The sequence below is a fragment of the Sus scrofa genome, chromosome 6, assembly GCF_054392235.1.
Source record: "Sus scrofa isolate SSC_HxYL_T2T_F1_AM1 chromosome 6, Sscrofa_HxYL_maternal_Yorkshire_Landrace_v2.0, whole genome shotgun sequence".
In the NCBI taxonomy this organism is placed as follows: domain Eukaryota; kingdom Metazoa; phylum Chordata; class Mammalia; order Artiodactyla; family Suidae; genus Sus; species Sus scrofa.
Genome location: NC_139388.1, coordinates 91,984,519 through 91,997,501, shown reverse-complemented (window position 1 = coordinate 91,997,501; position 12,983 = coordinate 91,984,519). Strand labels below are relative to the sequence as shown.

Below are 12,983 nucleotides of genomic sequence, written 5' to 3'. Positions count from 1 at the left end.
GGGGGAGACCGTGGGGCAGGGCACACCCAATCTGGGACATATTTTTCACACCGCATTTGCCCTGGGAGTAGGGGTTCTGCATCCTACCGTGAGGAATCTGAGTCTCAGGGAGCCGGGGGCGCCAGCCTGAAGTCACACAGCTGGTGGGGTAGGGACATCAGGCCAGGTCTGCCCACCCAGTGACAGGGGGCAGAAATCAACACCCTCATGTGTAAGGGGAGACTGAGGAAGAAGCCATGCCAACTCTGAGGTCCCGCAGCCCTTTCGTGTGTCCTGCAGACATCAAAGCCAGTGGAGCCAGTGGAAGACCTCTGGCCTCCTCTGTGGACCAGCTTGGGGGCGGGAGGGTGATGGGTCCTGGGAGACCCGGTGAATCACGCCCTTAGCGGGAGGCTGCTAATGGTCACGCAGATGCTACCCAGCTACCCAGACCCTCCAACGAGCCAGGTCGTCTCTCGCCTCCCCATCTGGGGTCCTTCCCCTCCGAGGCCCGCGACGGCTCGCGGAGGCGCGCGCTGCCGGACCCGGTCGCCCCAGCGAGGCTCGGCGAGGCCGGCCGCCCGGCTCGGGTCGCAGGTTCCCCCGCCCATCCCGCGGCGGCCGGGCGCGTGCGGGACGCGCGAGGACCCCGGCGGCGGCGGCGGGCGGGGGGGGCGCTCGGCGGCCGGCCCCGCCCCTCCCCGCCCCGCCCCCCGCGCTGGGGGCGGCCCGGCGGCGGCGCACGCTTCCTGCGGGCGCGGCGGCCGTGGGCGCGGAGCTGCCGGGCGGAGCCGGGCCGCCGAGCCGGAGCCCCGACCGAGAGCGCGCCGGGCCAGCCGCCGGGCCGCGCCGCCGCCGCCGCCGCCGCCGAGCCGCCGCCTCGGGAACAAAGGCGCCCGCCCGCTGCCGCCGCCGCCGCCGTCGCCGCCATGAAGCCGGGGCCGCCGCACCGCGCCGGGGCCGCCCACGGGGCTGGCGCCGGGGCCGGGGCTGCGGCCGGGCCCGGGGCCCGCGGGCTGCTCCTGCCTCCGCTGCTGCTGCTGCTGCTGGCGGGGCGCGCCGCGGGGGTGAGTGCCGCCGGTTCTTGCGCCCTGGCTCGCGCCCCACGCCGGCCTTGGCGGGGTGGGGGGGACCCGGCGGCTGGCCGCCCGCGCCTCATTGCGGGCCCGTTTCCCCGCCGGCGGGACCCTTCCCCGCGGGCGGCGGCGGGTCCGGGCTGGGGTCTGGGCGCGAGGCCGCGCTGGGCGTGTCTCGGGTTTGAGAGGACGTGGCTTGGCTTCGTGGGTGTGCCCGGATCGTGGCCACTTTTAGGGAATCGGGTCCTTTCCCCAGGTGGGGGGAGGGTCGCGTTCTGTTCCTCCCTCCGAGGGTCGCTGCGAGAGGGGAAGGGGAGGGGCGGAGGGTGATTTGTGTGAAGGTGACCTGAGGGGGTGGGTGAGGGTGGCCGCGTGTGTGGCCACCTCCGTGGAGGGTGCTGGGACCTGTGGGGTGTGCATGGGCGAAGGATGAGGCAAGAGGACGAGTCTGCCACCATGGGTGGGGGCCCCCTTGCCCTACCTGCGTGTGGTCGTGTCAGGGTGACCCATTGTGAACGGTGTGTGCAAGGGATGAGGATGGGGACTGTTGGCCATGCCATGTGTGCCGGCAAAGGGTGAGTGTGTGTGGAGGAGAGACTGTGGTGGGTGTGTGCTCTGACCCATGGGAGTGTGTGTGCGCGCACGCGTGTGCATATGTGTGCAGGCAGGTGCATGGGTGACCCCGTGCATGGAGCGTGCACCCTTGAGGGGCTGATTGTATGCAGGTAGGGATGAATATGTATGTATGAGGTGACCCCTGAGTGTCCCTTTGAGTGACCGCAGCAGCGTTGGAGTTGAGCTCAGTCCCAGCTCCATCAGGGGAAGCAGGAGGAGGAGGCAGCAATAGGGAGGAAAGGCCACCTCCTCCCCTTTCAGGGACCCAGGTCCCAAGTGAGTTCCCCATAGGCACATATCAGGAGCCAAGCCTGGTCATGAACTGTCCAATTCCCTTGGTTGGTTCTGGGAGCTGCGCCTGTCCCCCTTTTCCCAGGCTGAGAGGGACACAGGCCTTTCAGGCAACCCCCAGGTGCCTGGTCTCCTCCTGCAAGTCTCTTGGGGCCAATCTGTAAAATGGGAGGAGGTCAGGCAGGGGCTCAGAGGTTGCTTCTCAGACACACAGGCTACTACTCCCCAGCCCTCCCCATGTGGAGGCTGTGAGTGGGGGATGGGGGAGTGCTGAATGCCAAGCTGAGTACCGGGCCTGGTGGGCTGGGTGCCTCTTCCCCGGGTCTCCCCCAGGTAGGGTCAGCCGAGGTCCGGGGGAGGGTGGGTGGGCAGGGAGACCCAGCCCATCCTAGCAGCTGGGCCACTTGCTCAACCTCACTTCTGGAAGACCATCTTGGAAATCAAAGACTTGGAATTCACACAGCCTTGGGTTCAAATCCTGCTCCTGCCCCTGATCCGTGGTGTGACCTTGGACAAGTTGTCTCACCTCTCTAAGCCTCCATTGTCTTCCCTGCGCAATGGGGCTCCTGACACCTCCTGAGAGATTAAATGAGATGATGTGTGTGGTCACTCACAGGAGGGGCTCAGTCAATGTTTGGTGTAGAGATGCATGACAGCCGGCCTAGGACACCATGCTTCAGATGCCGCAGCCCAGCGGGAACCCGGAGCTGTGTGACCTCTGGCAAGTCGCGTCCCTCGCTGGATAACTGTTCTTCATCCAACTGTTCTTCATCCGTAAAGCAAGGCTCATAATCCCTGTCCCACGAGGCGGTGGAAGGAAGTAAATGAGCACCCTTGAGGTGAAAGTCCTCGATAAGGCAGGGTGCCCCTGGATCTGAGGCCAAGGTAGAATGGGTGTGGTTCGCATCCAGTGCTGGGTGGCAGATAAAGCAAACCCCCCAGGGTCTGGGCCTGGCAGCGGAGATGGCGGGCTTGACTCGGAGGAGAGGCGGGGCGGGGCTCCAGATGAGGTGGGGGAGTCCCTCTCCTGGCTGCCCAGGAGGGACGTCACCTTGACTGGTCTGGGAGGCAGGGGTTAATGGGTGGTGCCTGGTGGCCTGGGGTGCCAATGCCAGAGGAAGAGGGTGATGCCTGCGGCAGGAGGGACGGAGATTAGACCAGAGGAGCTCCACCAACAAGGCTCCAGGACTGGCCTCCATGGCACGGGGGCCCCTAAGGACATCGCTGGGATGGGCAGTGGCTGGCTCAGGGCAGAGGAGGGGCCGCGTGACCCTAAGGTCTGCCCACCAGCTTGAAAGGGAGGTCGGGGGGTCAGCTTGCAGGGTGGCCTCAGCAGGGGCGGTAGGTCTCATTCATGCTGCAGATGGTGGGTTGGGGGGTGTGTGCAACTCTGAGGGACATCTACCTTCAGGGCCCCTTCACTTTCTGTACCTAAGTCACCACCCAGAGAGACTCAGAGTATGAGGATTCTGGAAATGTTAGCTTTGAAGCATGTTCTTTAGATGCTCAGGACCAAAAGGGATTTAGGTGTTTCTTAGTCTTGTTCCAATTCTCAGTGATGGAGGTTGACTACTTTGTGGCTGTGTGACCTTGAGAAAGTTATTTAACCTCTCTGGTGCCTTCATTTGCCGTCTCTGTAAGATGGAGAGAGACTGGGGTTAATATGTAAAGCTCTTAGTACGGTGCCTGGCACATAGTAAACACACAGTAATGCTGATTTCTTGTTCTTTTAGAAGGTTGCCATTCTGTGATTGGGAATGTGGTCAGGGTGGGGAGGGGAAGGGAACGGTGAGAGACCATGAGGGGGGGGAAATCAATCAAGGGGTTCTTTTGAAGCCCCAGCCCTAGGCCTGGTGGTTCCTGCTCCCTCCCCACCTCCAGGATTTCAAGCATCCGGGAACTCTATTCCTCTCCCCTCTGATATTCTGGTTGACTGGGGACATTGGGTTGGCAGGGCAAGGTTGTCCTCACTGTAAAAATTAAATGTTGGGGATCCATGGGCTGCTTCAGACTAGGCCCTGGCACAGGGGTACCCTAGGGATCCATTGCTGTTTAGTACTCAAGGTAGCAGGGGCTCCAGGGGCAGAGGCTTTGGCTAAGGGGCTGTTCTTTCAACTTGCTCATCTGTAAGATGGGGACAATAACAGTGGAGTCTCACAGGGATGTTGTGATGAGAAAATGAGCTCCTTGGGTGGACTGAGCACAGCCTGCCAGTGGTGAGCTGTCAGGAGCTGGGGACTTTGCAGGAGGGAGCCTGGAAGTATCAGGGAGGGCTTCCTGGAGGAGGAGGTTTTAAGCTTAAGCTATACAAATGGTTGCCACGTGATACTGAGCAAGCTGTAGCCTGCTCTGCGCCTCAGCTTTCTTACCTGTCAACGGGGGACAAATTCTTGGCTTATAGAACTGTTACCTGGGAGTTACAACAGTCTCATGATGGAGCTGGGACTGGAACTGGTGCCTCCCACTCCCTAGGGAGCAGTGCAGTGCCCCCACCGTGAATTCCGTTTGTTTCTTGTTCCCTCTTGTGGAGTTGAGCACTGCTGGAGAAAAAGCACTTTGGCCTTTTGAAGATAAATGGCTGGTCCCACCCCATGGGGGCCCAGGAGGCCCCAGGGCAGCACTGGGGCAGGGGCAGCTTCAGCTTAAGATCTGGAAAATGCTGGGGTAGCAGTGGGGTGGGTGAGAGGGCTTTGTGAAGCGGGGAGGGTTGAGGCAGAGCTTCCCCCAGAAGCCAGGGCCTGCTGCAGGCCTTCTCCGGCCCCTCCCATTAGCTGGGACCAACCCCCCAAAGCTGCCTGGGGGAGGGGGAGGGGTCCTTCTAGAAGGGGCTGCAATAGGATTCCTGAAGGCGGGACCAGACACAGGCATCTTGGGGATGGGAGGTAGTGAGCCTGGCAGCGGCTGAGGCCAGGATTTGGGAGGCAGCTTCCACACCTCTGAGGGCTTAATAATACAAAGAGCAGCTCCTGCTTGCCGAGAGCGCTGCCCACTGAGCGCTTTAAGTGTATTGGCTCATTTAATCCTCATGGTCGGCTTTGGAGATGGAGACTGTTAGAACGTCTTTGGAGGTGTTACTGATGAGGAAAACTGAGGTACAGAGAGGTTAAATGACTTGCCCAAAGTCACACAGCTGGAAAGTGGCAGAGCTGGATTGAGCCAGGGCCTGGCGGGCTAATAGAACCGGACGGCAGCCCTCATTTCACCCTCTCTTGCTGTGCGATCCTGGGCGGGGTACTTTGGATCTTCCCTACCCCTGCTCCCGTCCCCCATTATGCCCACATTACCTGTTTCATGAATGCCTGCTCATTGCCAGGCTCTGGGACAGGCGTGTCCCATGTCTTTTTTCATTTAATTCTCACCCTAGCCGTGGAGGTGGGTGATGCTGTGCTGTGGCAGATGTGGGGAAGGGCTTGCCTGGGGCCTGTCCCCAGAGCCCTTGCTCCTGCACCACCTCCCAAGGCCCTGTCATCTGCAAACGAGCTATTCTGGGGTATTCTGGGGTCGTTGGGGCTGGAGCAAGGGCGAGCTTTATAAATTGTGGAGGGCTGCGGACAAGATGGGGCGGGCGGGGCCTGGGTCTGGGTCCTGGGAGTATATAGCACAGGAGAGGGGAAATGTTCAGAACCGCAGGGTGAGAGGGGTCAAAAAGTCACCATCCCCCCTGGACATACGCTGGATGCCCCCAGCACTGGGGTGCACTCTTTGCATAGGCGACCAGGCCTGCCTTTCCTCCTGACCCCTAGAAAGTTGTGCAGAGCCCCAGTCTACCTCCCTGCCACCCCAGTCTACCTCCCGGCCTGAGTCCTGGCCCCACTGTGCCTCAGCTGCTCTCTAGCCTGAGTGACAGGCTCAGAGGAGGAGTGACTTAGGGGAGGGCACACAGCAGTCAGGAGAGGTGTCAGAATACGTTCCTGATAGACCACGAGCGCCTTTGTGGAGGCTCTGTGGTTGCCTTGCTCTTTGCAGAACCCATAAGGCCCCCTTTATGCCTGGCCCAGAACTGAATGGTGCGAATGAATGAATGAGGAAGCGAATGAAGGCAGGCGAGAAGCCAGGACGGGAACCTTGGAGCCCATGCTGGGGCTTTACGTTCTCTCCTGTGGCAATGAATTAGGGGGACAGTGAGGCCAGCAGAGTCCTGCTAAGTCCAAGGCGTGTGCCCATGGGCTGGGAGGCACCGGGGAGGGGGGCCTGCGTGGGGTGGGCCTGTGGTCTGAGTGCCAAGGTGTGGTCACCACGTCTGGGAGGGACAGAGGCCCTGTGGCTCTGGGCTCCAGCCCAGCCGCTCGGAGCCCTGTGATTTTTGTGTTGGGGGCGGAGGGGGGGAGGGTGCAGGGTGGCTGGATCTAGGAGCTGCCCCAGGGCCCAATCCCTTGCTCACCCCGTGTGCCCCTTTGAGCAGGGAGCAGGGTCTGGGCTGGTCCTGGACCACCTAGGGGTGTATCTCTTGACAGACACCCGCTCCCCTGGCCTTGGCTCCCAGCGTCCCAGGATTCCAGGAGGCCGAGTAGCCTTCACTTCCGGCCCCCCTTCCTCCAGAGCAGGCCCTGGCCAGCGGGGTGGCCCCTCCCCTCCCCCACTGACCAGGCCGCATCCCAGCGCCAAACAGGAAGCCGCGATTACAGGGGGAGTCTGAGCAGTGGTGGCTGAGGGCCCAGCTGGGGGATGGGGTGAGGGTGGCCCCTGACAAATGATCCGGCCCCTTCCCTACCTGGCGGCTGAGGGTGGAGGGCAGGGAATGCCTGTGCCGGCCTTTTATACCAGGTGGAGAGGGCCTTACAACCTCCAGGCCCCCCCCAACTGGCCGAGGGCTGCCTTCTTTCCCCCACCACCCCAACTCCGAGGCCCCGCCTGGGTGCTGGCACTTTCTCTATTTTGGGGTCTCCAAACCTGAGGGTGCAGTTTGAGGCAGCAGAAGGAGCAGGGGCCCCACAACCAAGTGGACCAGGGTTGCAGTCCTGGTTCTGTCAATATCCTGCTGTGTGATCTTGGCAAGTTTACTTTACCTCTCTGAGCCTCAGTCTCCTCTTTAAAATGAGCAAAGAATACTTCTGCCTCAGAGTTCTTTGAGAAGGAACAACACAAGAAAATAAAGTGCCCAATACAGAGTGGGCTGCTCCCACAAATAGTGATTTCCCCCATTTACTTGCTTTGGCTTTGCTCTTCTGTTCCCAGGCTCACGGAGGAATTGCTTTTAGGGGGGGCGGAGATAAGGTTTTCCTTTGGAGAATGTGGAGACCAAGTTTGAATGATTTCGGATGACCCAGAGCAGAACCCTGGGGGTGGGGGTGGGGTGACGCTAAAAGGGAGAATTTGGGCGAGGACTCCCATTTGCAGCAGGCAGGATTGGGGCCAGATCAGAGGCAGCACTTTCCAGTGCCGCATGGTATGAAGTTCACAGGGAATTTGGTTTCTTGGAGCAGTTGGCGGCCAGTCTGGAGGCAGAAGATGGGACTTGATGACTCTTCAGGCCCTTCCAGTCCTGGAACCCCAGAGAGACCTTGCTGTTTGTGGTATTCACTCAGGACTTTGTGGCACTGGGCTCTTTCTGTTTGCCTCCCACCTAGGAAGTATCTCGGCTGTGTTCCCTTCATCACACAGGTCCTGGCCCAGAGGACGTGACTGCTGATGTTTGCAAAGGACCTCAGAGGTGATTGGCCCCACAGCCTACCATCTCACAGGTGGAAATCCTGAAGCCTGGAGGTGGCCCCGGGCCTTGCCCAAGGATTGGGGACTCTACGCCAGCCTTAGGTGGCCTCACTGAGCCTTCTGACCCTGGTGGCATTCCGCTCATTTAGAAGAAGGCTCGGGAGTTCCCGTTTTGGCTCAGCAGCAATGAACCTGACGAGTATCCATGAAGATGTGGGTTTGATCCCTGGCCTTGCTCAATGGGTTAAGGATCTGGTGTTGCTGTGAGCGGTGGTGTAGGTCATAGACCCAGCTCGGATCCCACATTGCTGTGACTGTGGCGTAGGCTGGTGGCCACAGCTCCAATTCAACCCCTAGCCTGGGAAATTCCATCTGCTAAGAGTGCAACCCTAAAAATAAGAAAAAGGCTCAGAGATGTTAAGCCACCTGCCAGAGCTCACGCAGCTGGGCACTGGTGGAGCTGGGTGTTCAGTTACTTTTCACCTACTCTGGGTTCTGTCTGTCCCATGACCACCCTTGTCATCACACCCCTTCAAGCTGAGAAGGAGGGTGGGGGGCTTGGTGGGGTGTGAAGGAATCTGAGGGGTGGGAGTGAGGGAGAATGTGATTAGGGCCTAAATCTTGGTTCTGGGACGGCCCATGGGCTTGCTTCACCCTAGGGTCAGCCTCTGTACCACCTGCCCTGCCAGCCAAGCCCCACCCAGCCTGCTCCCTCCCCGCAAGCTCTGCTCACAGCCCAGACTTTAATAAGGGTAATTTAGAATCAATCACCAGCAAGATCTGGGAAATCTAATTGCAGCAAACTGATTGCCAATTCGATTGCGGGCACCAGGGGGCTGTGGGTGGCTCATTAGGCCTGTCTCCCTCCCTGGGCTGGGGTGTGGGGGGCTGTGTGGGGGCTGAGCAGGCAAGGCTCCTGGATAGGTGGGGGCTCTTATACTGAGAGCAGGGGAAGCATATTCTTGCTTCTCGGGGAGGCTGGCAGGACCCATGTACCGCCACCCTCTCCAGGGTGCACCGCCAGGGTGGGCGCCCATGTCCATATGCCCTTTCCCGCCACCTCCTCATGGTCAGGCTGCCATTGAGGGTGGGGTGGGGGTGTCTGCAGCTGCCTTCTACCTGGTTCCCGCCCCGAAGTCGCTCCCTTGTTGGGGAGCCAGGCATGATGATGGTGGTGATAATGGCCAGTCCTTACAGGGTGCGTGTTGCGACCTGGCACAGTTCCAAGTGCTTACGTGTTTTACCTCCGTTCTTAGGGAGCCTAGGAAGTGAGTATTGTTACCCATTTTACAGATGGCACAACAGAGACCTGAGAGCTTAAGCAGCATCCTCCAGGCGAGGCAGTCAGCAAGCAGCTGGTCAAATGGGCCAGTAATGTCTCGTTCACCAGGCTGGAGCGCTGCAACAGGGTATCCAAGTGAGGGGCGGTATTGGGAGAGGGGCAGCTAGTTAAGAGGAAGCTGCTGTGGTGCAGTTGCTTTTATTTTACTTACTCTAACTATTACACTCCCCCCAGGATCCTTGCATTTCAGAGGTGGGTCTGCTCCAGGCTTGTCAAGTGACCGTGGGAGGCTGCCCACCCCACCCTCCCAGCCTCTACTTCCGCATCTGTAAGGTGGGGAAGTGGGACTGCGTGGCCCAGAGGCCCTCCCAGTCTTCACATCTGAAGAACCATCAGAGGCCAGAGAGGGCAGGGCCTGACCTGGGGGAGCCCAGCTGGGAGGGAAGGGCAGGCCTGCCAGGCTGGGGACAGGGCGGGAGGCTTGCTTCCTTCAGGTGCCCTGGGTATGCTTCCTCCTGGGCTGGGCTGGGAAGGGTTTCTTTCCTTGCCCATTGCCTTCCTCCCCAGCCTCTGGGACATGATCCGGGCCGACTGGAGGCTGGGCTGTGAGTCTGGTTTCCTGGGTTCTTATCCCTACTCTGCTGCTCCCTGCCAGTCACTTCAGCTGCCATTTCCTGATGTTCCCCTCTGTGTCTGGCCTGTGCTGAGCCCTAGGAACCCCGAGGGGGCTCAAGCTGGTCCCTGACCTCAGGGAGCTCCTAGTTAGGAGAGGGGCTGAGGGAGTGAGTCTAGAGAAAAAGAGATTGCTTTGGGCTTGGGGGAATCACAGAGGGCTCCATGGAAGAGGTGTCATTTATACCAAGCCTTGAAGGAGGGCAGCACATTGATAGAGGGATCAGGGTGGATGAAAGCTCAGAGGTGGGAAAGGCCCTGATGTGTCGGGGAGCTGAAGAGATGCTAAAAGTAACACTTCCTTGCTGGGGAAGGAGAGCCATGTGCAGAGGTGGGAACAAGCCTCCCTTTGGGGTGGAGGAGCCAGTGTTGAAGAGGCTGCTGTTTCTAAGGAGGGTGTATTGCTTCTTGCATTTAACAGACATTCACTGGGCACCTCCTGGGTGCCTGGCCTGTGCCACAGGGTGTTAGGGGGCTGAACAGTTGAACACGACAGGGCCTCCGCATGGGAGACCCCAGTGACTCCTGAGGTGGGCTTTGAGTCCAAACCAAGACAGTGGCTTCCCTTGTCAAGGCAGAGGATGTTGGTCTGTAAAGCAGGTGCAGCCCCACGCTGCCCCAAGGGGATGTGATACTGTTTGTATTGAATTATGCCTGTTGAGTGCCTGCCCTGTGTGAGAATCTGCTGCCAAATGTCTAACATATAAAAACTCCCTTAATCCTTACCACCCTGTGAAGGAGGCATCATTTTTACCTTCATTTTACCAAAGAGGAAATTGAGGCACAGAGAGGTTAAGAAACTTCTCTGGGATCACAGAGCTCGTAAGTGGCACCCTTACCAGGACTGGAACCCAAGCAGTCTGGCCTCAGTCCCATCTGGTGCACAAGTGCTGCTCCGTGCTACCCTGTGCGCTGCAAACTGTTGAGTGTGGTGTCCTGAGAGGATAAATGTAAGGCCAGGCAGATCTTTTTTTTTTTTTTTTTTTTTTTTTTGTCTTTTTGCTATTTCTTGGGCCGCTCCCATGGCATATGGAGCTTCCCAGGCTAGGGGTGTAATCAGAGCTGTAGCCACCGGCCTACGCCAGAGCCACAGCAACGTGGGATCCGAGCTGCGTCTGCAACCTACACCACAACTCATGGCAACGCCAGATCATTAACCCACTGAGCAAGGGCAGGAACCGAACCCGCAACCTCATGGTTCCTAGTCGGGTTCGTTAACCACTACGCCACGATGGGAATTCCCAGGCAGGTCTTGCTGGGTGAGCCAGTGTGGCTGCGTGGGGGAGCCCTGACCCAGGCCTGGGGCTCTTGGCTTCCACTCGGGTCTTCTCTGCTGCATGTTTTCTGTTGAGTTGGGCCATGGCCTGAGGCCAGCCGAGGCTGGAAGTGCCCTTGGAAACACTCCATCCAGCGTGTTCATCGTCCTGAAAGGAAGACTGAAGCCGAAGGAGTGAGCGCGAGTCATAGTGAGGGTCTTCCGACAACTGGTAGTTCAGCCTTTTTTAATTTTGCATATGAGGAGATTGAGGCTCAGAGAGGTACAGTGGCTTGCCCAAAGTAACACAGCAGGTTGGTGGCTGAGCTGGGACTAAGAGCTATGTCTCCTAACTCCTAGGTGGGGTACCATCCCTCGTACCATGTTTCTTCTCTCTACTTGTCTCTTTCTGCCCAGACTACAGGCCCAGCTCCCACCCCTCTCCCAGGAAGCCTTTCCTGACCTGACCTGACCTGCTGCTCTCATCCCCAAGACTCTATGCCAGATCGTGCAGAGCGAACATTATCTCTCTTGCTTTCATGTCTACCCCATGTTGTTCCTTCCCCATGGATTTTTCCCTTCTCCATCAAACTCCTATTCATCCTCCAAAACCCAATACAAATGCCCCTTCCTCCAGGAATCATTTACTAGCCTCTCCTCCTAGCTCCCAAGCACAGTGAGCCCTTTTTTGGCCCCTTCTGTCCTGCTTCCCTGTTCTAGTGTCCCAGGCACTGCTCCTCTGCATGCTAGGATTCTTTACTAAGCCCCAATTCTATTACATCTTTTCATAGTGTCTGGCTCCCTGCAGAGTTACCTCCTTGGAGCCCTCACTTGGATACGTTGTTGCAGCAGCTCATCCCCCATTACATCATCTCCCTGGTCAGCTTCACACTTAGGACTTTGTTTCATTTCCCTCAGTTTGGACATTGCCGCCTTATTTTCATGCTTTCACACCTCAGTCTGTTTTACTTCTGGTTCTCTTGTCACACTTTGTCCTTGCTCCCCAGCCCCCTGCTTCTGTGATCCCCAAGCTCGGAGAAGAGGAGGGTGGATGCTGGCAACGGGGAGCAGTGGGCATGAGAGCGCTTCCTGCCTCATTACCGCAGGCTCAGGCTTGGTTATGAGAGATCTCCCCCCCTCTGCCCTCCATCTCCCCCGCCGACCATCCTCCTGCCCACCTCCTCCATCTGCTCACTGTTCCCTCTGCTTCCCTCCCATGCTCATCTCTCTCTTCTCCTGCTCTGTTCCCCTGAGGCCTCTACCTCACTCACTCCCTGGCTGATGGAAACCTCCCGTCTCCCTGCCTGCGACTCACTGGGGCCAGGACCTGAGTTCCCTGGGGGACAGGGGTCTTCAGGGCCAACGGGGTGTTTGGGATCAAGGCTAGAAGGATGACATGACTGCTTCTTTGGACCCAGAACCCCTCATGCCCTTCATCCGCTCCCACCCCCAGAAGTACAGTTTCAAGGGCAGAGAACCACAGGAAATCAGCCCCTCGCCTCTCTGTTCAAGTGAGGACATGGAACCCAAACTCAGAACTTGGCTGCTCAGAGTCCCCATGATGAGAGGCAGAAGAGCCCCCCCAGGGCAGGCCCCTCCCTGGCCTCTGGAAGCTGAGCCCTGGCTTGGCTGAATTCTTATCTCACAAGAGGCAGGGGAGCCAAGAGGCTTGTTTGGGACGGTCTGCAAAGCTGTGGTTGTGGCCAGGGCGATCTTCTTTACCTGTGTGGCACTAAGGCCATGTTTCTGTTTAGGTTCAGGTGAGGGCCGGGTCTGTGTGCATAGGCACCTGTTTGGTGGTGTGTTGCTGTGTGTCTGTGCTGATGTGTGGGGGCTTTGGGGTCTGTGTAGGGAAAGACCTTTGTGGTCTGCTCCTTTGCCTTGGACTGTTTTTGTGGCTTTGATGTGAGGCTGGGGGGATTGGGAGCCCCCAGATTGCCATCTCTCCTTTTTTAGCTCACGAGGGCTTGCTCCCAACACCTGGGGTTACTGGGTATTAGCAGCTCCTGGGAAAAGAATGGAAGTTGGGAGACACTCTCCTACCCTGGGGGCGGCGGTCGATGCTCAGATAGAAACGTGTGCCCTTGCAGACCCACGTGTGTATGTGAAAGAGTACACAGGCCTGAGCACACACGCCGTCCTGTGCACACCCGGGGAGCCTGAG

The 12,983-nt window shown here is 58.7% G+C and overlaps 1 protein-coding gene across 1 annotated transcript in view; it reads left to right on the top strand.

Annotated features, from left to right (window-relative positions):
• The first annotated feature begins 236 nt into the window (after positions 1–236).
• The window catches only part of SDC3 (syndecan 3), a 38,385-nt gene continuing 25,638 nt past the window's right edge, over positions 237–12,983 (top strand). The window contains exons 1-2 of the mRNA XM_084965703.1: positions 237–347; positions 489–1,046. Of these exons, the coding sequence (XP_084821829.1) occupies positions 237–347; positions 489–1,046 (669 nt within the window). The remainder of the gene's footprint in view (positions 348–488; positions 1,047–12,983) is intronic.